This window comes from Coregonus lavaretus (assembly GCF_964263955.1).
Source record: "Coregonus lavaretus genome assembly, chromosome: 8".
NCBI classification, from domain to species: domain Eukaryota; kingdom Metazoa; phylum Chordata; class Actinopteri; order Salmoniformes; family Salmonidae; genus Coregonus; species Coregonus lavaretus.
Window position 1 is genome coordinate 6,855,310 of NC_139995.1, and position 25,690 is coordinate 6,880,999.

Here is a 25,690-nt window from a genome sequence, read left to right on the forward strand (position 1 = left end):
AATACCTTGCGAAGCAACTGCTCTCTATCCCTCTCAATCGTGCATTCTTCTGTCTCTTCTCTCCCCCTCCATGTCTGCCCCACATAGACCGGACAAGTAGGCACGCAATGGATTATGGTTATTGTAGTTAATTACCACGTTTTCTGTGCTAAACTGTAGAATATTGGCCTGTTGGAAACTACAACTCCCTACTATATCGCACAGTTCGGGCTTGATCTGATTTATCTCTAGAGAAATTGAGAAAAAAACGAACGAAATGGAATTCAAATAGTTGAACCGACATCGGTCAATTAGTTACTTAAATAACGGACATTTCGGTTAATCACTCAGCACTACTTTACCTTACGTTACATTACATTGGCCTACCAATGTAATAGTGGTCTTACAATATAATACAAATTGTAGTGCGTATAGTATCCTACGTCTTAATCGCATTTGACCCGTTTAGTATAATATATTATGTTTGACTGCTTTAGTATGATATGCTACGTTAGGTTAGGGGTTAAGGTTAGGAGTCAGGGGAAGGGTTAGCTAGCATGCTAAGTAGCTGAAAAGTAGGTAAAAAGTTGCTAATGATCTAAAATGCTAAAGTTGTCCAGGATGAGATTCGAACACGCAACCTTTGGGTTGCTAGACATTCACGTTATACGCCCACCCATCCACCCCAACAAACCATCCTCCTTTCCTGCAGTTAAATTACCAAAGTGCCCTCTAGTGGCCTCAGCTGTCTGCAGAGCTCCGAGACAGGATTGTGTCGAGGCACAGATCTGGGGAAGGGTACCAATACATTTCTGCAGTGTTGAAGGTCCCCAAAAACACAGTGGCCTCCATCATTCTTAAATGGAATAAGTTTGGAACCACCAAGACTCTTCCTAGAGCTGGCCGTCCGACCAAACTGAGCAATTGGGGGAGAGGGGCCTTGGTCAGGGAGGTGACCAAGAACCTGATGGTCACTCTGACATGGCTCCAGAGTTCCTCTGTGGAGATGGGAGAATCTTCCAGAAGCACAACCATCTATGCAGCACTCCACCAATCAGGCCTTTGTAGTATAGTGGCCAGACGGAAGCCACTCCTCATGAAAAGGCACATGACAGCCTGCTAAAGACTCTCAGACCATGAGAAACAAGATTCTCTGGCCTGAATGCCAAGCGTCACGTCTGGAGGAAACCTTGCACCATCCCTACGGTGAAGCATGGTGGTGGCAGCATCATGCTGTGTGGATATTTTTCAGCGCCAGGGGCTGGGAGACTAATCAGGATAGAGGGAAAGATGAACGGAGCAAAGTACAGAGAGATCCTTGATGAAAACCTGCTCCAGAGCGCTCAGGACTGGGGCGAAGGTTCACCTTCCAACAGGACAACGACCCTAAGCACACAGCCAAGACAACGCAGGAGTGGATTCGGGACAAGTCTCCAGCCAGAGCCCGGACTTAAACCCGATCGAACGTCTCTGGAGAGACCTGAAAATAGCTGTGAGGATCTGCAGAGAAGAATGGGAAAAGTCTCCAAATACAGGTGTGCCAAGCTTGTAGTGTCATGCCCAAGAAGACTCTAGGCTGTAATCGCTGCGAAAAGTGCTTCAACAAAGTACTGAGTAAAGGGTCTGAATACTTATGTAAATGTGATGTTTTTAGTTTTTTAGTTTTTATACATTTGCAAACATTTCTAAAAAACTGTTTTTGATTTGTCATTATGGGATATTGTGTGTATATTTATGAGGGGGGAAAAAATCAATTTACTCCATTTTAGAATAAGGCTGTAATGTAACAAAATGCGGAAAAAGTCAAGGGGTCTGAATGCTTTCCGAATGCACTGTATGTCTGGTGTTTCTATGTCAAATGGTTTTGTTATATTTCAGTTTTCTGTGATATATACAAAGTTTAATATTGGGATGCAAACTCAAAATATATTTCTACTCTATATCTGACATGGTACAGGTGTCTTATTGTTTTAAGCCCATAACCATGTGTGTAATGTGTATACCTTTGTTTCAAAGTAGATTTGTTTAAGACTACTAAGAAACACTCTGATTTAGCCCACTGCAGTAACATGTTTTAACTTAAGTAACCTACTGTCCATACCAAACATAATATATCATACTAATTTGAGTGTCCCGGATTTACCTCTACTATGTTACGTCTAGTCGATGTAATGTAACCTAACGTAAAGTAACATATCATACTAAATGGAGTGGCATGGATTTTTGTCAAATAAAGACTGCCTTGGTAGGTGGGGGTGTTGTAGACCCACTGGCTAGAACCAGCTAGGCATGCTGCCCACAACTCCCAGCCCCCTATCCCTACAACCATCAGCCTGGCCTTCTCCTTTCCTGTCTCAGGATGCGACGGACAGTGTGACGTCCCACTAACACAGTGAGACCAATGAAACAGTCCCTGTTCTAACCTCCTTGCTGACTGTAATGTGTTTACAGCCTGAGGAGATTACAAGGAAGCAGCTTGCAGAGTTGAGCGAGCGGGGAAAGCTGGGGGCAGCTAGGCAGGAGGCAGCTGCTGTTTTCTATACTACTAGGCTGCAGTAGGCAGCGTTAGCAGCAACAATCACAGCCTGCCTGGGGTAGAGGGGGAGACAGGCAGGATGCCATTGTGGAGAAGTGGCTCCCGGGCCAGGCAGCAAGGCTCAGAAAAAGCTAATGGACCACCCAGACCCAAGGCAAGGTAGGCCTGTACTAGGCCCTTATAGGCCCTAACCTCAACTCAACTCTGGGTTTATGGGACCGGGCTGCTGCTGGATTATGTCAATTAACTCTCTTTAATCCCCTTCACCCCTTACTAGACATATAATAGACTGAGTTACCGTGTTGACATATAGAACTTAATTCTGAATGAATCGCTTACTTCTACCAATGCTCTTATTTTTACTCAGAAGCACAATACATTGTGTGCTGGGAATAGACAAACATTTTTGAGTACTGATTGATTGATAATGAGCTATGTTGTCAACTTCCAACCAATCAGAGCACTAACCAGAGCACTTTCCTTCACTGAGCCTTTCTGTTCGTCCTTCTTCCCTCCATGTACTGTGGTGATCACCCGTGGAAAAGTCTCTATCCCAGGTCTGCATTAGTCTGCGTACCAGTCTTTTTGACATTTGGCAAATGACAGGAGTGGCAAGGAGTGGAATGTTATAGCTGAACAGAGACGGCAACCAGGCTAGGTCTGCATGACTTAACTGTTGAATTCTCTAGTACATAAGAGGATTCCAAAGGAATTCAGCTGTTAGGATTAGGAATGTGGCCTAGTAGTCGCTAGTGTATCAGTGATGAGACGACCGAGTAGATTACTTCATTTCTTGACTTTGTAGCCATTGGGTTACTCTGGGTTGTTACAGTATTAAATAGGCTTCAAGTCCACGTAGCAGATAATGGACCTTATCAGATATTTATGTAGTTGGTGCTGTATATTAACTAATATACATGGGTTCTAACTTGAAAAAGTATTTGTTAGTTTACAATTGTACAATGTACGCTCCCCGCATATAGAAACCACGAAGACTGCCGGAAAGCCCCGAACGCAAGATTGTAATTTTCTATGACTCCCACAGTGGAGGAATATATTGCCTGTATCCTACTGTACATGGTCAACTGTAAGTGGCACTTCACTTTTTAGTATGGAAAACGTCTGTGAGGATTTTTCTACAATATTCACAACAAATTGACACAATTACAATCTTTATAGAAAGTTAATTCTCTCCACTCTCTCCCCGGTTTTAGCTTGCGGCTATCACTGTCTAACTGGCTAGGTTTAGGATATTTACTAGTCCATACCAGTGACAAACGTAGCGATGTTATCAACATATGGCAGTACACAAACCAAATCTAACTCACTTACAGTATATTACAAGAAATAGCCACGAATTCATTCAGAAATGGAGGAAGAGGATAGCTAGCTCTAGCAAGCTAACGTTATCTGCTGCCTCTTCAACAAGAAGCAACTGTGACCACATTGATCCTAAGATCCAAAAATAAACTTTCCCATGGCTCAAAATCCACAATCCACCCCTCCAAAGAAAGCCGGTCGGCGATTAGATCCATAGCCAAAGCGTCGCATTTCAGTTTAGCCTGCACTCGGCAGGCCATATAGAAAACTCCCCCAGAGCCACAGATCGACCGAATTACCGCATCGCGCAGTCCCCACAAACACCTTGAAAACTACTCTTTCCCATAGTACAAACCTATCTATGACAGCATCAGCAGTTAGCTACCAACAGCTGGCAGACATGTTTACATTTGGTTAGTTTTATCAGTGTTATTTAGATGGAAGACGTGAGCTAAATGTGGGAGCTCTATACCTAACTAACGTTAGCATAGAGGTAGCAAGCTCGCTACCTATCTCTTTCACTTACCGGGTTCACTGATACCTCAGGGGAATATTCCTGTGGTTGTAAACATTGTTTGGGACTTTCTAAGGATAGTGCTGCTCTGAGCTGATTGTATTTATTTTCAAATGCTTCAAGACTGGTTTTCAGACAAAAATAAAACAAAGCCTAATAAAGTATTTTTCATACCTTTTTCATTTGATTATAAAAGCATATGTAATATGCTACTTGTGTCACCACTTTCCTGCTTCCATACAATAGGCTGTAAGGTTCATTGAATCAAAGCGTAAACATATCACCCACAAATCAGCCTGAACTGCTTATTCTGCTGTAAGCGTTTATCTGATATCAATATTGAAGATAATGTAGAGCTTATATTTGACATACAATGAGGAGAGTTTTGATATCCAGCTGGTCTGTTGTTGATTAAGTCTCAAAACAACATGATTTCCCCCCCTTTCACGTGACGTAGCCTGTCTGTTCTGTTTGCATCATCTCTTGAAAATGTAGTGTTGGCGGGAGCGGAGATAGTGAACGAGGGAGAGTGAAAGAGAGTAGATGAGGTAGGAAGGAGGAGGTTCATTGGCAGATAATGCTGACAGGCCTGTTCACCTGGCTTTCTCAACCCTGTCACCTTACACAGGTATGGAGACTATTCATAACCAGGTATTTACCTTCAAGGAATGACGATGTCACTACAGCTATCTTCCTCATTTTGATTTATTGGATTGAGCTGATGGAGATTGTATTTAGCTGTAAAAACAACACCAAAAAAACAGTGAGTTTTGTGAATACGCAATACATTACATTTACATTTTAGTCTTAGCAGTTTGCTATATCTGCTACAGCAAACCAACTTATGGTCTGTGTCAATGTGGATGGTAAAAAGGAATGATTTAGATGTATTTGTATCAGTTTAGTGGCATTAAAAGGGCCACTGGTTTCTGATCTTGGTAGGTCTAATTAGGGTGGGAAATGTAACTTTTTGGTCCGCAGTGGTTAAAAAATAATGAAGATAAATCACAGAAAACACTGTACCCCATCCCGCTTTCACCACTCTACCATTGAGATTCTCTCTTCCAGAGCTGACACACACACCCATGCTTTTGATTTTTTTTTTTATGCTCTCAAATGCTCTGTGTGACCATCCACCAATGTGGCTGGTAAGAATAGACATTCTACCAGCAAATGTCAAAATCTACCAGCATTTCCCACCCTGGGCCTAATTATCTCCTATATGTCAACATTTCTGTTATCAATAACCTATCAGCTTTGGTGCACTGACATTGTCTTAGTTGGAGTTGATTTGTGATGGGAGTTTGTTTTGGACTTGGACTGGAGGGAGCTGCAATGTGTGTTTCTGTGAAAGTTGTGTGTGTTTTATGGGGGGGGTGGGGGGTGTTGCTAATGTACTTTGGCTCTAGATGTGTGGTAGTATAGGAGCCAGGACTACAGGGTTAGGGTCCCCAGAGAGAGGGGACAGCTAGCCAGGTGTTGATGACTGATGTGGTGTGGTGGCGTAGCCACCATCGCTCACACATTCCTTCTTCAGTCACGCCACATACCTCTAACTCTACATGCACTCGGCCAGCAAAAGCCCCGGAGCACTGACACATTTCTGACTAGAGCACTGACACATTTCTGACTAGAGCACTGACACATTTCTGCCCTACTCAGTTAGGGCAGAATCTTAACTTGAGATCACAGGCTTTACTCAGACTTTGAGTAAATCATGATGTCAATTATTGAGTAATGCGGCACTTATACATACTACAGTGCTATGAAAAAGTATTTGGCCCCTTTCTAATTTTCTTGACTTTTGCATATTTGTGATACTGAATGTTATCAGATCTTCAACCAAAACATAATATTAGATAAAGGGAACATAAGTGGACAAATAACACAACAATTACATATTTATTTCATTTATTTTATAAACAAAGTTATGCAACACCCTATTCCCCTGTGTGAAAAAGTAATTGCCCCCTTACACTCAATAACTGGTTGTGCCAGCTTTAGCTGCAATGACTCCAACCAAATGCTTCCTGTAGTTGTTGATCAGTCTCTCACGTCACTGTGGTGGAATTTTGGCCCACTCTTCCATGCAGAACTGCTTTAACTCAGTGACGTGTGGGTTTTCAAGCATGAACTGCTCGTTTCAAGTCCTGCCACAACATCTCAATTGGGATTAGGTCTGGACTTTGACTAGGCCATTCCAAAACTTCCAATTTGTTGCTTTTTAGCAATTTTCATGTAGACTTGATTGTGTATTTTGGATCATTGTCTTGCTGCATGACCCAGCTGCGCTTCAGCTTCAGCTCACAGACGGATGGTCTGACATTCTCCTGTAGAATTCTCTGATACAGAGCAGAATTCATGGTTCCTTCTATTAAGGCAAGTCGTCCAGGTCCTGAGGCAGCAAAGCATCCCAGTAATGACTGGCGAAAACCCACCACTGCATTCCACAGTAAGAACATCATTCCAAAGGTCAAGCATAGTGTCACGCCCTGACTCAGGGGACGCTTAAATGTTGAGTCAGGGTGTGTATATTCTTTGTTGTGTGTTTTCTATGTTTCGATCTATTATGTGTAGATCTATGTTGGCCGGTGTGGTCCCCAATCAGAGGCAGCTGTAGCTCGTTGTCTCTGATTGGGGACCATACTTAGGCAGCCTATTGGCACTAGTGGGTTGTGGGATCTTGTTCCGTGTAAGGTATGTTGTGTGTGCTACCTTGGACTTCACGTTTCGTTTAGTTTGTTGTTTTGTCTTTGTGTTTATTTGGTTTAATAAACATGTACGTATATCACGCTGCGCCTTGGTCTGACCCGTCCTTCAACGAACGTGACACATAGTGGTGGTGGTGTGATGGTTTGGGGATGCTTTGCTGCCTCAGGACCTGGACGACTTGCCTTAATAGAAGGAACCATGAATTCTGCTCTGTATCAGAGAATTCTACAGGAGAATGTCAGACCATCCGTCTGTGAGCTGAAGCTGAAGTGCAGCTGGGTCATGCAGCAAGACAATGATCCAAAACACACAATCAAGTCTACATGAAAATTGCTAAAAAGCAACAAATTGGAAGTTTTGGAATGACCTAGTCAAAGTCCAGACCTAATCCCAATTGAGATGTTGTGGCAGGACTTGAAACGAGCAGTTAATGCTTGAAAACCCACACGTCACTGAGTTAAAGCAGTTCTGCATGGAAGAGTGGGCCAAAATTCCCCCACAGCGACGTGAGAGACTGATCAACAACTACAGGAAGCATTTGGTTGGAGTCATTGCAGCTAAAGTTAGAAAGGGGGCAAATACTTTTTCATAGCACTGTATATGCCCATTCCACGGCACAGTACTGTCTCACTGTCAACACGGGTTACAATTAATCAACAGTAGTTTCCTTATGGTTGGCTGACTGACTGTGGAAGCAGAATGTGTTTATTGCTGATGCTGTTTGTTTGCCTATTTTGTCTGTAGGACTTAGTTATGTGGGTCATCATGTGCTGTGCGCATTCCACAGGTTGTAGCAGGTTCAGCCTATTTTAGGAGGGCACAGATGGAGAGGGAATGGGCTGTCGTGTGTGTGTACTACAGATGTTCTGTGATAAGTGCAGTTCTGTTCATATGATTTTGTCTGGAAGGTTATCTGAGCATTAATAGTCAGGCTTACAAAGTTGTGAGGGAAAATACCAGATACACCTTTTTCTTGAATATTATTTGTTATATGTTCTACGACTCTGTTGTGATTTTGAAGAACTGAACCTTTCTATAGTATGCCAGAGAAATAGTGTAGGATGCTAAAATGTTTTAAGAATGAGGAAAACAGAAATTGTCCACAAAATGAAAATTTGTATTTTTATCCATTACGGTTTTGGGACGGTTTTGGGTCTTTCTTTGGGACAACTTGCGAAATATCCAGAACGGTCAGCCTGTTCTTGGATATCAAGGGATTATCTGTTTATTTCAACATTATTCTAAGAAGCTTTTTAAACAGGGTCACAGAAACTGGCAACACCAGTCAATCCTCCCCTGTACCATCCCTTGTATAAAGGGCTGGATAAATGCAGGGGCTTACCGCCCAGGCCCGTGGGGGGGGCCCAAGAGGCAGCATGAAAATAATAAAATTATAATTATAATTGTTAAATAAGGAATTAATTATGTCAACCATGCTTAGAACATTATGCAACAGTTGACTAGATATCTGGAATTCATGTCGATACACATTATGCCATCACAATCAGTGGATGATTCCATCTCATTTTGACTACATAAATCAAAATGAGAGAAAAGCTTGGTGGAAAGAGCGCCACAGTGACATCTAGGGGTCAGACAGAGTAGCACGCCTGCGGGACTATTATTGAGAACAATGGAAACCTGAGTCTTTGTGTCCAGTCCACGCTCTCTCTCTCTCCTCCTTCCTCCCCTCCCTCCATGCATCCCTCCTCCAGCTTTTATCTCTCTATCTCTCTGGAATCTGGATCCTCCCCGTCTCTCTCTCACTTTTATTATCCTCTCTGTTCATCTCTGATATTTTATGATTGTTTCTTCCTGTCTATCTGGTTGTCAGGAGCCCTAGTCCCTCCGAGATGAACGGTAAGCCTTGGGCCAGGCCAAGCTACCAGGACCAAGCTGCAGCTGAACACACACAGGACAAATGTACAGCGTCCCACCAGGAACCACAACAACAGCACCCTGACAAACTGTGCCTGGACTCCTTCTGGAGTGAGGTGGAGACCATACGCAGCCAGGATAGCGGTTACATTGACCTTGACACTGACAGTGCCAGACGAGACTCCAGACACTCTGAAGGTAAACAGAGAGACAGAGGAATAGTGTCAGTCAGTCAATTACCTGCATAGGCCTATTGTTATAATGTAAACAATGAGAATTGGTTGTTATTTGGTTGCCTGTTGTTTTTTAGCGAGTTGTGTTGTGTTGAACCATGTGTCTGCCATGTGTCTGCAAAACATGGAACGACAATATTATGTGCAATATTGCAATGTGCTCTCCCTATAAAAAATACAGTTTTAGTCATTACTCAGACGGTACATATGTTATGCATGGAACTGCAAGTAATAGTATAATATGCACACTCACAAAAGCATGCATGCATCATGCAAGCACGCATGCAGGCAAGCACACACATACACACACACACACACACACACACACACACACACACACACACACACACGTACACAAGCATGCAGTATGTATAGTCTCTGTAATGAAGCTGTTACAGTATGTGTTTCAGAGGGAGAGCAATAACTAATAGGTTGATTTAATAAAGTCCTATTGTATTATGTGTTTCAGAAGGGGAGCAGGAGGAGCAGTGGCTCCAGGATGCAGGTCTGTCCACTCTGATAAGACAGCAACAGCAGAGACCAGACAGAGACCGGGAACAGGACAGGAAGGACCAGGATGTTGACCAGGCCATCCTACTGTCCACTCTGACCCGTACGCAGGCCGCAGCCGTCCAGAGGAGGCTCGATTCCTACACCCTGTCCCTGAGGAAGAGGAACAAACCCCCGCCGCGCGACGTCAGGGATGTCTTTAGCGTCTCACCCTCCTCTATCGCTCAGGTCAGACTGACCACTTACTTTCATACTGATACGGAACAGCCAGGAGGTTGTCCTCACTGTGTGACATGTTGTTTGGTACTGGCTCTGTTCAATCAAGGTGCAATCAATCCATAGCTTTTCTGTTTCCTGTGATAACAAAATGGATTTCCTGTACAAGCAGCTGAAACAAAACAAATACACACATATACAATTCTATGAATGCTTTCAGCCTTTTATTCTTTGATTTTGCACCAGCAGCCACTGCTGAGTCAAGTAGACATCAACAAACATGAAAAAATGCTAAACACCTTAGAGAATCTCTTTTGTTAAACAGTCTAATTCATTCATTCCTCTGGTGTCCATTCTCAAAGCAGCAGAACAGTTCTAACTGACTCTATTAAGAAAGACAGTTGACCTATCAGAATAAAGGGAAATCACGTCTCTGAGCAGCCCCGAGATGGGAATAGAACTGCTGTTCCTCTGATCATATCAGTTATTTAACACAAGAAAACACCTCTTCTCTCTCCCTGCTCCCATTCATCTGACAGTGAAATGATGCAAAAGGACAGCTAGGACCACAATGGAAATAAGTGTTGTATAATGCTCTCATGTGTTATTCTCTCTGGGATTTGTATTTTCTTAACTGTAGGCCACAATCATATATATAAAAAACAACAACATCAAATCAACTGGTACAGTAGCTTGTCAACCCCATTGGTAGACTTGTTTCTGATTGATGCCTTCTATCCTCCCCATGCAGACGCCTCTACCAGAGTCTCAAGACCCTGAGCCTATAGAACCTAGCGCATCTATATCATCTATACCAGAGGACAGCATGGACACTATCAACAAGACCCTACTACAAGGTATCAGCTAGCTCCACATTTCTACTCTGCATCCTTTGTTCTAATTTGTTCAGATTAATCCTGAACACTCTCTCCCCAGACCAGCTGGCCTTGCTAGTCATAATAAACTAAACTTAATTTAAGATCACCTTTGGGATCAGCATGCATTGAGCGAACATTCACTTGTGTTTTATTACCTCAGATATCTCCATTATGCTAACCATTATGGCTACTATGAGGCACACTATTATTTAGGGCGGCAGGTAGCCTAGCGGTTAGAGGGTTGGGTCAGTAGCTGAAAGGTTGCTGGTTCGAATACCCGAGCTGACAAGGTTAAAAATCTGTCGATGTACCTTTGAGCATGGCACTTAACCCTAATTTGCTTCAGGGGCGTCATACTATTATGGCTGACCCTGTAAAACAACACATTTCACTGCACCTATCCGGTGTATGTAATTTCAAATCCAATTTTATTTGTCACATGCGCCGAATACAACAGGTGTAAATGCTTACTTACAAGCCCTTAACCAACAATGCAGTTTTAAGAAAAAATAAGACTTAAGAAAATGTTTACTAAATAAACGAAAGTATAAAAAATAAATTAATAAATAACACAATAAAATAACAATAACGAGGCTATATACAGGGGGTACCGGTACCGAGTCAATGTGCGGGGGTACAGGTTAGTTAAGGTAAAATGTACATGTAGGTAGGGGTAAAGTGACTATGCGTAGATAATAAACAGTGAGTAGCAGCAGCATAAAAAAAAAAGGGGGGGGGGGGGGTTCAAATCAAATAAAATCAAATGTTATTTGCCACATGCGCCGAATACAACAGGTGTAGACATTACCATGAAATGCTTACTTACAGCCCTTAACCAACAATGCATTTATTTTTTAATAAATAAGTAAAATAAAACAACAACAACAAAAAAGTGTTGAGAAAAAAAGAGCAGAAGTAAAATAAAATAACAGTAGGGAGGCTATATACAGGGGGGTACCGGTGCATAGTCAATGTGCAGGGGCACCGGCTAGTTGAGGTAGTTGAGGTAATATGTACATGTGGGTAGAGTTTAAGTGACTATGCATAAATAATTAACAGAGTAGCAGCAGCGTAAAAAGATGGGGTGGGGGTGGGGGGGCAGTGCAAATAGTCCGGGTAGCCATGATTAGCTGTTCAGGAGTCTTATGGCTTGGGGATAGAAGCTTTTGAGAAGCCTTTTGGACCTAGACTTGGCACTCTGGTACCGCTTGCCATGCGGTAGCAGAGAGAACAGTCTATGACTAGGGTGGCTGGAGTCTTTGACAATTTTGAGGGCCTTCCTCTGACACCGCCTGGTATAGAGGTCCTGGATGGCAGGAAGCTTGGCCTCAGTGATGTACTGGGCCATATGCACTACCCTCTGTAGTGTCTTGCGGTCGGAGGCCGAGCAGTTGCCATACCAGGCGGTGATGCAACCAGTCAGGATGCTCTCGATGGTGCAGCTGTAGAACGGCCAGGTCTCTGACCTCCTCCCTATAGGCTGTCTCATCGTTGTCGCTGATCAGGCCTACCACTGTCGTGTCGTCGACAAACTTAATGATGGTGTTTGAGTCGTGCCTGGCCATGCAGTCATGGGTGAACAGGGAGTATTGGAGGGGACTGAGCACGCACCCCTGAGGGGCCCCCGTGTTGAGGATCAGTGTGGCAGATGTGTTGTTACCTACCCTTACCACCTGGGGGCGGCCAGTCAGGAAGTCCAGGATCCAGTTGCAGAGGGAGGTGTTTAGTCCCAGGATCCTAAGCTTAGTGATGAGCTTTGAGGGCACTATGGTGTTGAACGCTGAGCAGTAGTCAATGAATAGCATTCTCACGTAGGTGTTCCTCTTGTCCAGGTGGGAAAGGGCAGTGTGGAGTGCAATAGAGATTTCATCATCTGTGGAACTGTTGGGGCGGTATGCAAATTGGAGTGGGTCTAGGGTTTCTGGGATAATGGTGTTGATGTGAGCCATGACCAGCCTTTCAAAGCACTTCATGGCTACAGACGTTAGTGCTACGGGTCGGTAGTCATTTAGGCAGGTTATCTTAGTGTCCTTGGGCACGGGGACTATGGTGGTCTGCTTGAAACATGTTGGTATTACAGACTCAGTCAGGGACATGTTAAAAATTTCAGTGAAGACACTTGCCAGTTGGTCAGCACATGCTCGGAGTACACGTCCTGGTAATCCGTCTGTGAATGTTGACCTGCTTAAAAGTCTTACTCAAATCGGCTACGGAGAGCGTGATCACATAGTCATCTGGAACAGCTGGTGCTCTCATGCATGCTTCAGTGTTGCTTGCCTCAAAGCGAGCATAGAAGTCGTTTAGCTCGTCTGGTAGGCTTGTGTCACTGGGCAGCTCGCGGCTGTGCTTCCCTTTGTAGTCTGTAATAGTTTTCAAGCCCTGCCACATCAGACGAGCGTCAGAGCCGGTGTAGTACGATTCAATCTTAGTCCTGTATTGACTCTTTGCCTGTTCGTCGGAGGGCATAGTGGGATTTCTTATAAGCGTCCGGGTTAGAGTCCCGCTCCTTGAAAGCGGCAGCTCTACCCTTTAGCTCAGTGCGGATGTTGCCTGTAATCCATGGCTTCTAGTTGGGGTATGTACATACGGTCACTGTGGGGACGACGTCACCGATGCACTTATTGATGAAGCCAGTGACTGATGTGGTGTACTCCTCAATGCTATCTGAAGAATCCCGGAACATGTTCCAGTCTGTGCTAGCAAAACAGTCCTGTATCTTAGCATCTGCGTCATCTGACCACTTTTTTATTAACCGAGTCACTGGTGATTCCTGCTTTAGTTTTTGCTTATAAGCAGGAATCAGGAGGATAGAGTTATGGTCAGATTTGCCAAATGGAGGGCGAGGGAGAGCTTTGTATGCGTCTCTGTGTGTGGAGTAAAGGTGGTCTAGAGTTTTTTTTCCTCTGGTTGCACATTTAACATGATGGTAGAACGGATTTAAGTTTCCCTGCATTAAAGTCCCCGGCCACTAGGAGCGCTGCCTCTGGATGAGCGTTTTCCTGTTTACTTATGGCCTTATACAGCTCATTCAGTGCAATCTTAATGCCAGTATTGGTTTGTGGTGGTAAATAGACAGCTATGAAAAATATAGATGAAAACTCTCTTGGTAAATAGTGTGGTCTACAGCTTATCATAAGATACTCTACCTCAGGCGAGCAAAACCTAGAGACTTCCTTAGTATTTGATTTTGTGCACTAGCTGTTGTTTACAAATATACACAGACCGCCACCCCTTGTCTTACCGGAGTCAGCCGTTCTATCCTGCCGATGTAGTGTATAGCCCGTCAGCTGTATCTTGTCCATGTCGTCGTTCAGCCACGACTTGGTGAAACATAAGATATTACAGTTTTTAATGTCCTGTTGGTAGAATAACCGTAATCGTAGGTCATCTAATTTATTTTCAAATTATTGAACATTGGCTAATAGGATTGATGGAAGAGGCAGTTTACTCGCTCGCCGTCGGATCCTTACAAGGCCCCCCGACCTACGTCCACGATATCTCTGTCTCTTTCTCCTGCGAATGACAGGGATTTGGGCCTTGTCGGGTGTCTGTAGGATATCCTTTGCGTCCGACTCATTTAAGAAAAAATCTTCGTCCAATACGAGGTGAGTAATCGCTGTCCTGATATCCAGAAGTTATTTTTGGTTATAAGAGACGATGGCAGAAACATTATGTACAGAATAAATGACAAATAACGCGAAAAAACACACATAATAGTACAATTGGTTAGAGGGCTGTAAACATGCAAATAGTCTGGGTAGTCATTTGGTATTTTATTAGGATCCTCATTAGCTGTTGCAAAAGCAGCAGATTCTCTTCCTGGGGTCCACACAAAACATGAAACATGACTTAATACAGAACATTAATAGACAAGAACAGCTCAAGGACAGAACTACATACATTTTTTGTTAAAGGCACACGTAGCCTACATATCAATACATACACACAAACTATCTAGGTCAAATAGGGGAGAGGCGTTGTGCTGTGAGGTGTTGCTTTATCTGTTTTTTGAAACCAGGTTTGCTGTTTATTTGTGCAATATGAGATGGAACGGAGTTCCATGCAATAATGGCTCTATATAATGCATGTCTGGTGGGGGTAAGTGTGTGTGTCAGAGCTGTGTGTAAGTTGACTATGCAAAGTATTTGTGATTTTCAACACATTAATGTTTCTTATAAAAAGAAGTGATGCAGTCAGTCTCTCCTCAACTCTTAGCCAAGAGAGACTGGCATGCATTGTATTTATATAAGCCCTCTGATTACAATGAAGAGCAAGACGTGCCGCTCTGTTTTGGGCCAGCTGCAGCTTAACTAGGTCTTTCCTTGCTGCACTGGACCACACGACTGGACAATAATCAAGATTAGACAAAACTAGAGCCTGCAGAACTTGCTTTTTGGAGTGTGGTGTCAAAAAAGCAGAGCATCTCTTTATTATGGACAGACCTCTCCCCATCTTTACAACCATTGAATCTATATGTTTTGACCATGATAGTTTACAATCTAAGGTAATGCCAAGTAATTTAGTCTCCTCAATTTGTTCAACAGCCACACAATTCATTACCATATTCAGTTGAGGTCTAGAACTTAGGGAATGATTTGTACCAAATACAATGCTCTTAGTTTTAGAGATGTTCTGGACCAGTTTATTAGTGGCCACCCATTCCAAAACAGACTGCAACTCTTTAAGGGTTTCAATGACTTCATTAGCTGTGGTTGCTGATGCGTATATGGTTGAATCATCAGCATACATTGCCAGTGGCAGGTCATTGGTAAAAATAGAAAAGAGTAGAGGGCCTAGAGAGCTGCCCTGTGGTACACCACACTTTACATGTTTGACATTAGAGAAGCTTCCATTAAAGAAAATCCTTTGAGTTCTATTCGATAGATAGCTCTGAATCCACGATATGGCAGAGGTTGAAAAGCCATAACACATAAGTTATGGTCAATAATATCAAAGGCTGCACTGAAATCTAACAGTACAGCTCCCACAATCTTCTTATTATCAATTTCTTCAGTAATTTGATTAACTGTTCAGCAGTCTTATGGCTATGTGACATTAAAACATATTTATATATTTTTTTACACTATCATTAACACATCAACGTGTGTGTTTGCCAGAGCTCAGCTTGGAGCAACAGCAACAGCATGGAGGAGCTCCTAAAGAGGATATCTTCATCACAGACATCGCATACTGTGAACAGGCGGCCATCTTGTTGAAACAGGCCATGCTGCCACAGATACAGAACAACGACCGGAAGAGGAAGGAGGACGGCACACTGCCTGTAAGACTCTCTCTCTCTCTCTCTCTCTCGCTCTCTCGCTCTCTCTCTTTCTATCTCTCGGTGCAACTTCCTCGCACTTTCTCTATCTTCACACACTGGTGTCGCCTTACATCATTGAAAGCACTGAAACTCACACCGAAAAACAATTCTCGGGTTAATCCCCCTGTACAGTATGTTAGATAAGTGTTATGACCTGTATTAGAATGAAGGATTTAGTATAGGACAAAGAAAGGATGGTTTTATGTACATCTTCATTTCTAAGTACATGTTTGTCTTCCTCACGCAGAGCTTGAAGGGAAACGAGGTGAGACACCTCACTCCTAATATCATAGAACCGGGGTTACATTAAGTAACCTTAAATTCTATTTAAAATACTTGTTCGTTGTCTCACGATGGGGAGACGTGGTGAGACACCTCACTCCTAATATCATAGAACCGGGGTTACATTAAGTAACCTTAAATTCTGTTTAAAATACTTGTTTGTTGTCTCACTATGGGGATATAGCCAACTCCTGTAGTGCTCATATACTCTCCGAAGCCAAGTCTAGACAGGATCAACCCTTAGAAGTCCTGACACTAAGCACCATGTGCATTAACAAGGGCGCAGTGACGTTGTCCCAGCTGGTACTCGATGTCGGACCCTCCAGGCCCTCTAGGTTTGGACGCCATCGCTCACGATTGGCCGGCAACGACACTTTGTGTTCCCACCATTTCCCCTGATCACAGCTACACTAGACAGGGTCATTTTGAAAGGCCACTGGCTGCTCCTGATAGCCCCATACTGGCCAAGACTTGGTCCAGCCTCCTGTTGATTAAATTACATTTTTACCCTCATCAATCAACACACTACCCCATAATGACAAAGCAAATTGTATCAAATTTATTACAAATAAAAAACAGAGACCTTATTTACATAAGTATTCAGACCCTTTGCTATGAGACTCGAAATTGAGCTTAGGTGCATCCTGTTTCCATTGATCATCCTTGAGATGTTTCTACAACTTGAAACGGAGTCCACCTGAGGTAAATTCAAATGATTGGACATGATTTGGAAAGGCACACACCTGTCTATGTAAAGTCCCACAGTTGACAGTGCATGTCAGAGTAAAAATCAAGCCATGAGGTCGAAGGAATTGTCCGTAGAGCTCTGAGACAGGATTGTGTCGAGGCACAGATCTGGGGAAGGGTACCAAAAAAATTCTGCAGCATTGAAGGTCCCCAAGAACACGGTGTCCTCCATCATTCTTAAATGGAAGAAGTTTGGATCCTCCAAGACTCTTCCTAGAGCTGGACGCCCGGCCAAACTGAGCAATCGGGGGAGAAGGGCCTTGGTCAGGGAGGTGACCAAGATCCCGATGGCCAATCTGACAGAGCTCCAGAGTTCCTCTGTGGAGATGGGAGAACCTTCCAGAAGGTCAACCATCTCTGCAACACTCCACCAATCAGGCCTTTATGGTAGAGTGGCTAGATGGATGTCACTCCTCAGGAAAAAGCACATGACAGCCCGCTTGGAGTTTGCCAAAAGGCACCTAAAGACTCTCAGACCATGAGAAACAAGATTCTCTGGTCTGATTAAACCAAGATTGAACTCTTTAGCCTGAATGCCAAGTGTCACGTCTGGAGGAAACCTGGCACCATCCCTACGGTGAAGCGTGGTGGCGGCATCATGCTGTGGGGATGTTTTTCAGTGGCAGGGACAGGGAGACTAGTCAGGATCGAGGGAAAGAGAGATCCTTGATGAAAACCTACTCCGGAGTGCTCAGGACCACAGACTTGGGTGAAGGTTCACCTTCCAACAGGACAACGACCCTAAGCACACAGCCAAGACAACGCAGGAGTAGGCCCAGCCAGAGCCTGGACTTGAACCCAATCTAACATCTCTAGAGAGACCTGAAAATAGCTGTGCAGCAACGCTCCCCATCTAACCTGACAGAGCTTGAGAGGATCTGCAGAGAAGAATGGGAGAAACTCCCCAAATACAGGTGTGCCAAGCTTGTAGTGTCATACCCAAGAAGACTCGAGGCTGTAATCGCTGCCAAAGGTGCTTCAAAAAAGTACTGTGTAAAGGGTCTGAATACTTATGTAAATGTGTTATTTAAGTTCTAGTTTTTTATACATCTGCAAAAATTTATAAAAACCTGTTTTTGCTTTGTCATTATGGGGTATTGTTTGTAGAATGATGAGGGAAAACAACTATTTTATCGATTTTAGAATTAAGGCTGTAACGTAACAAAATGTGGAAAAAGTGAAGGGGTCTGAATACTTTCCGAATGCACTGTATTTGGCCGCAATTTCGGCGTGCCATGACGATGGCCCGGAGGGACCCATGGGTGGCCACCCATTGCTCTCCAAGTTTATGAAGTGAGTTAGACGTCTGCATCCAGCGAAGGACCGTTCGGTGCCAAACTGGAACCTTGACGTGGTGCTGGCAGCACTTGTTAGGCCACCCTTCAAGCCCCTGGCGTTAGCGTCTTTGAAGCACCTATCCATGAAGGTGGCATTCCTGTTGGCTATTACCTCCACTAAGATGGTTAGTGAACTTTATGCTCTTTCAGTGAGCGCTGAATGTTTCTGAATGGGTGCAGGCAGGGGGAGTGTTATCCTCCGGCCTAACCCCTCTTTCTTGCCAAAGGTCCTGTCTGACAGACATGTGAATTGGCTCTCACATTTGTCCGCATATGCACCTCCCATGGCTGCGAGTGGGCTGGGTTTTTCCCCAAGTGTGCTGTGCCCGTTGAGGGCACTAGACACTTATGTTACACGGACTAAGACAATATGACAGTCGGATCAGCTGTTCGTGTGTTATGGTCAGAGTTCTGGGGAAGAGCCTATCGAAACAGAGACTCTCACATTGGATTGTGGACATTATTACTACAGCATATCAGCTGGCCGGCCGGCCTTTGCCGTCTGCTGTGGTGGCATATTCTACTAGAGGAGTAGCTACATCATGGGCCCTGCTCCAAGGAGTTCCCCTTGATGAAATCTGCACCTCGGCTAGTTGGGCGTCGGCTATCACTTTTGCTAGGTACTATTGAGTCAATGTTGCTGCCGCCAACCAGGTCGGGACGGCCATGTTGGGTGTTGCCTCCACTTCCCTGGAGGGGGATGGAGGGACACAGCAACCAAGACTGCCCTGAGCTCAGTCCTACGGGATTTTACTCTTGTCTGGCCATGCCTAGTTCACCGATTTAATCTGGTATTGTGATATGATATTGCAGTGATCAAATATAGTGCTACATAACAAAGGTTACGTATGTAACCACGGTTATGTGAGCTATTGGATCACTCCAATCATCTTGTCAGTGATCTACGACGCCTCGAAAAAAAACATGAGGTGGGAGTAATACGGCAGCAGCTATTTAACGGGGTCAGTCGCAGCACTACCTGGTACACGGGACTAATATGAAATTCTTACTCGGAATGTATCCTGCCGAGCGGAAGGATACCATTTTGGATTGATCCAATAGCTCACATTACCGTGGTTACATACGTAACCTTTGTTACCTGGGTTAAGCGTGTGCTAGATGACGCTAAGCCATGAGATTCTCGTAATTGGTTTTAGCTAGCGAGTAGTCCCCCAGTGGGTTACTATTCTAGCTATAGCTAGCACCGTGTTAGCCGAGGAGAACCGTGTTGCTCTTCGGTCTGGAGAGCCTCTTTTGACCATTGTATTGTGCGGTGTAACTGGTCAGTTTAGCCGTCGGTAGCTAGAAAATCCAGGAATTCTAGTGCTTGGCTTAGTTTGCCGAGTACGGGGAAAGCAGTAGCCATAACTCTGGGAGAGATGGTTCTGTTAGCCGGGTTATACTGTACATGTGCTACTCAAAGCCTGACCGTGGGGTCCGTACAGCTCAACAAACTAGTAGGAGCCTAGTAGCTAAACACCTCACTGTAGTTAGCTCTTTGTTAGCCGTAGAGCACCGTGTTGCTCTACAGGCTGAAAATCTCCCATGACTGCAGTACTGAGAGGCAAAACAGGTCAGCATAGCCAGCGAAGTTGCTGGTAAGCTAAACGAGCGGAAGTAATGCTACCCAGTTTAGCTAGGAAGAGCTAGCTCTGAGCGTGTACTGGCCAACATTCTGTGGAGCTAGTCCTGGCATTAGCTAACTAGTGTTCACCCTGTAGGTTAGTAGTCTAGCCATTGCTAGTACACTGCTAGCTGAAGACAAAGTGTGTGGCGTAAGTTTTTGGTGAGCTAGCTGGTTAGCTTCGCGTTGTAGCGTGGGCTAACTGAGCTCCAGAAGTCGACACAGATGGAATGTGTGTCCCTCCCTGACATGAAAGACCCACACTGGCAAGACGCTGGTCTTGTCCTGTGCAGGGGTAGAGGTAGCCATAGCGCCGGTATGGAAACCCGGGCTATGCGTGTGCTGTTCGATGTTAAACTGTGCAGCTAACTAGTCCTGTTGTAAGGTAGCTAGTGTTCACCCAGTGGGTTAGCAGCCTAGCTATAACAAACACACTGCTAGCTGAAGAGAATATGCATTCTTCTTTAGCTAGCTAGGTTAGCTTAGAGTGTGGCTAACCAAATCTCAAAAGTATCTTTCCTTTCTTCCATCTCAGTGGGAATAAGCAGCACAAAGCAGGTAGCTTAGTGGGCTGGTAGGGCAAGAGTTAGCCGTGTGGCACTAGCTGAGCCAGATACTGAGAAGTAGCTTTCGACGAGAAGCTGCTGTCCTAAGCTCAGTGGAGTCCTTGACGGCCCACCTGTGAACAGGTTAGCAGGAAAGCAGTGGTCCATGTCGATGTTGAGGAGAGTTTTAGAGGATCTAATCGAGTCCGTGAGGAAGGTGAAAGAAGTGAAGATGGGAGCGGACTACGGCCCAGTATATGGGAAGTGGAGTGGTCCACTATTGGCCGTCTACGACAGACGACTTGTGATGGGATCAATTCAAATAGAACACGTTAAGTAAACACACAAGGCCAACAATATCTTTGTTTTCATTTTTTGAGTTATAGGCATTCCATACAGAGAGAGAAAGGGAAATATGAAGAGATGTTTAACAAAAACAAACTGTTGTTTCTGATCCCTTGCTTATATTCCCCCCCCCACCACACACATACAGAGGATGATCTGCCCTCAGTGTCGTCTGGGTGTGACTCGTATCCAGGACCTGTCCAATCAGGACATGAAGAAGGTTCGTCAGCTGGCCCTCATCGACATGACAGCGCTCTGCGACCTGCTGGAGCTCGACGTGAAGAGACACAAAACTTGCAAGAGGAAGATACTAGGTATGTGAACTCCCTGTAACATGACATGCACACCACATGCCTCTCCTGTCTCTGCTGCTAAATGCATGTCAAGCCCTGGGAGAATGCCAAGTTGTATAGGGTTGCTATGCTAACCTCTCTCTCGCGCTCTCTCGTTCAAAGAGAGCACCCTGTTTGGGGTTCCCCTGGCCACGCTGTTGGAGAATGATCAGAAAGTCAAGCCCACTGCCACCACTCCTCTTATCCTGCAGGCGGTAAGCTAAACAGCTTTAGTTAACATCATCCCATTTCTAGTATCTACTGTATATTGAAAACCTATGCAAGAGCATGATGACCTGCATGACTGCTGTTGCTCTTAGGTTTATTTATATTTCTCTCTCTCCTCTATAGCTGCTCTCTTTCCTGGAGAAGAGAGGAGTAGACTCAGAAGGCATTCTGCGGGTTCCAGGTTCTCAGTCCAGAATCAAGGTGAGATCATTTCAGGATGAACAGACACTTTTTTCACACTCATTCATATCCTCCCTGTCCCTTTCTTGGCCATGGCATATTTTGAGTGTTCATATGGAAGGAAGGAATATGACTGAGAAAATAGCACACAGAACTATACCTATTGTTTACTGAATGTTATCTGTTTTGTCCCATGTTTTTATTAGAAGCTGCAGCAGGATCTGGAGCAGAACTTCTACAGTGGAGGATTCAGTTGGGAAGAGGTCAGCCCTAACGATGCTGCAGCGTTAGTGAAGAAGTTTATCAGAGAACTGCCTTCTCCACTGCTCACCACAGAGCACCTCAACACATTCAGCGCTGTCAGGGGTGAGCCAGAGCAACAACAAACCATACACCATATTATTCCTCTCATGCAAGGAATTTCATACACAAGACATCAACTACATGTGCACCAACACGTGCTGATTCATCGGTCATGAGTTGGTCGGAGTAACACGCTCATTATTATGTGGCCTGTGATTACTCAGGCAGTCACAGACCTGCATGCTGTGCATATAGCATAGCTAAGTGTCTGAGTGTCATTACTGTATCGACAGCAGAATATAACCCTGCATGCTCAGTCACGCAACCCATAGTGTGCATAGTCATAACTATCTAAGCATTTAGCATAATTACCTAAGTCGTTATTACTGTATCGATAGCGGAATATAAAAACTCTTATCTCTTATTAAAGGTCTAAGAGAAGATAAACAACTCGATAGCCGTTAAGCTGTTCTAATGTAATGTGCTAATAATGCAATCGCTCCCTGTACCATTTAATGTCATTAAAGAAATAATGAAATGATAGACGACAATAATAAATAACGATCTGATTGATGATGACTAGCTAGGCCTATAGCTTGTGAGGTGAATCTTTATCATTTTTAGACACCTCTTCTTCTGCAGATCAGGTCGTTGTTGAGCTAAAGGAGAGAAAATTAGTGTTCAGTTCAGATCTATTTCTTTAAAAAATATATATTTTAAGGTCTACTCTGAGTTTATTGAACAGATAGAGAGAGAGGATAACTGTGGGGATGGATAGAGATTGTGCTAAATGGCAGTAGGCCAGATTCAAACCTATGCTGACACTGCATGTGTGCTGGAAGCTGCGTCATTACCCAGAGACCAGCCAGGCCACAGTTCAGATCTACATTATTTCTATGGTTAATTCACACTCAGCCTTTCTGTTGATTATTTTCTGTATTGTTTTATACATACATTCCTGTGTGTTCAGTTCATTCACACCTTGTCCGCTGTTTGCTCTACAGCAGGGTTCTTCAATTCCGGGCCTGGAGGGCCGAAACACTTCTGTTTTTTTATTTCTACCTGGTAGTTAATTGCACTCACCTGGTGTCCCAGGTCGGAATTAGCCCCTGATTAGAAGGAGAGGATGAAAAACAGAGGTGTTTCGGCCATCCAGGACCGGAATTGAAGAACCCTGCTCTACAGAAATAGCATACTGATAGTAATTCTCTGTCCTCTCCTATCCAGACATCCCTGAGCTGAAACAGAAGCTACATGTTCTGAACCTTCTCATCCTTCTTCTGCCTGAACCCAACAGAAACACACTAAAGGTATGTTGATGGATTTCAAACTGAGGAAGCGCTATAGAGATTTGTTCATACAGTCAACTCCTAATACAGTGAGTGAAAAAAGTATTTGATCACCTGCTGATTTTGTACGTTTGCCCACTGACAAAGAAATGATCAGTCTATAATTTTAATGGTAGGTTTATTTGAACAGTGAGAGACAGAATAACAACAAAAAAATCCATAAAAACGCATGTCAAAAATGTTATAAATTGATTTGCATTTTAATGAGGGAAATAAGTATTTGACCCCCTCTCAATCAGAAAGATTTCTGGCTCCCAGGTGTCTTTTATACAGGTAACGAGCTGAGATTAGGAGCACACTCTTAAAGGGAGTGCTCCTAATCTCAGTGTGTTACCTGTATAAAAGACACCTGTCCACAGAAGCAATCAATCAATCAGATTCCAAACTCTCCACCATGGCCAAGACCAAAGAGCTCTCCAAGGATGTCAGGGACAAGATTGTAGACCTACACAAGGCTGGAATGGGCTACAAGACCATCGCCAAGCAGCTTGGTGAGAAGGTGACAACAGTTGGTGCGATTATTCGCAAATGGAAGAAACACAAAATAACTGTCAATCTCGCACGGCCTGGGGCTCCATGCAAGATCTCACCTCGTGGAATTGCAATGATCATGAGAACGGTGAGGAATCAGCCCAGAACTACACGGGAGGATCTTGTCAATGATCTCAAGGCAGCTGGGACCATAGTCACCAAGAAAACAATTGGTAACACACTACGCCGTGAAGGACTGAAATCCTGCAGCGCCCGCAAGGTCCCCCTGCTCAAGAAAGCACATATACATGCCCGTCTGAAGTTTGCCAATGAATATCTGAATGATTCAGAGGAGAACTGGGTGAAAGTGTTGTGGTCAGATGAGACCAAAATGGAGCTCTTTGGCATCAACTCAACTCGCCGTGTTTGGAGGAGGAGGAATGCTGCCTATGACCCCAAGAACACCATCCCCACCGTCAAACATGGAGGTGGAAACATTATGCTTTGGGGGTGTTTTTCTGCTAAGAGGACAGGGCCACTTCACTGCATCAAAGGGACGATGGACGGGGCCATGTACCGTCAAATCTTGGGTGAGAACCTCCTTCCCTCAGCCAGGCATTGAAAACGTCTGACCTCTGTGATTGCCAACAATGGTTTTGCCACCAAGTACTAAGTCATGTTTTGCAGAGGGGTCAAATACTTATTTCCCTCATTAAAATGCAAATCAATTTATAACATTTTTTACATGCGTTTTTCTGGATTGTTTTGTTGTTATTCTGTCTCTCACTGTTCAAATAAGCCTACCATTAAAATTATAGACTGATTGTCATTGGGCAAACGTACAAAATCAGCAGGGGATCAAATACTTTTTTCCCTCACTGTAAATACAATGGCTCGGGACTGGGATTACATGCACTGAACCAGATAATTTATTTGAATTTGAGGTGGCTACTAAAGGGTTTAGTAGATAGTAGGCTTACGTTGTTCCGTGAGGTACCCAGATGTCTATAGTGATGCAATTTAAATGGCATGCACATCTTAAACCTTCACACTTACAGTGTCTTCAGAAAGTATTCACACTTGTTGACTTTATCCCATAGAAATTGTGTTATAGCCTGAATTTAAAATTGATTAAATTGAGATTTGTTTTGTCACTGGCCTACACACAATACCCCATAATGTCAAAGTGGAATTATGTTTTTAGAAATGTTTACACAAAGAAAAAAAATGAAAAGCTGAAATGTCTTGAGTCAATAACTATTCAATCGTTTTGTTATGGCAAGCCTAAATAAATTCAGGAGTAACAAGTCACATTTGCTTAACAAGTTGCACCAACATGGATTAACTGTTAAACTGGGTTAAATCAAGGTTTAACTATTAATCTTGTTGCACCAAATTTTAAACCTAGGTTTTAAATTAATCCTAGTTAAATTAAATCCTTCCTCTAATCTAAATGTCGTTTTCACTTTAAACCTAGATTAATTTTAATTCTGTTGCTCAAAAAAAAAAATATATACAGTGGGGGAAAAAAGTATTTAGTCAGCCACCAATTGTGCAAGTTCTCCCACTTAAAAAGATGAGAGAGGCCTGTAATTTTCATCATAGGTACACGTCAACTATGACAGACAAATTGAGAAGAAAAAAATCCAGAAAATCACATTGTAGGATTTTTTATGAATTTATTTGCAAATTATGGTGGAAAATAAGTATTTGGTCAATAACAAAAGTTTCTCAATACTTTATTATATACCCTTTGTTGGCAATGACACAGGTCAAACGTTTTCTGTAAGTCTTCACAAACTGTTGCTGGTATTTTGGCCCATTCCTCCATGCAGATCTCCATTAGAGCAG

At 43.7% G+C, this 25,690-nt stretch overlaps 1 protein-coding gene across 1 annotated transcript in view; it reads left to right on the forward strand.

Annotated features, from left to right (window-relative positions):
• Positions 1-2,418: 2,418 nt before the first annotated feature.
• LOC311133167 (rho GTPase-activating protein 40-like) overlaps positions 2,419-25,690 on the forward strand; it is a gene marked incomplete at its 5' end in the record, with an annotated part of 29,671 nt that continues 6,399 nt past the window's right edge. The window contains 12 exon segments of the mRNA XM_084166608.1: positions 2,419-2,494; positions 2,497-2,525; positions 2,529-2,674; positions 8,896-9,137; positions 9,642-9,910; positions 10,650-10,755; positions 15,894-16,057; positions 21,125-21,290; positions 21,432-21,523; positions 21,660-21,737; positions 21,923-22,082; positions 23,247-23,329. Of these exon segments, the coding sequence (XP_084022734.1) occupies positions 2,419-2,494; positions 2,497-2,525; positions 2,529-2,674; positions 8,896-9,137; positions 9,642-9,910; positions 10,650-10,755; positions 15,894-16,057; positions 21,125-21,290; positions 21,432-21,523; positions 21,660-21,737; positions 21,923-22,082; positions 23,247-23,329 (1,611 nt within the window).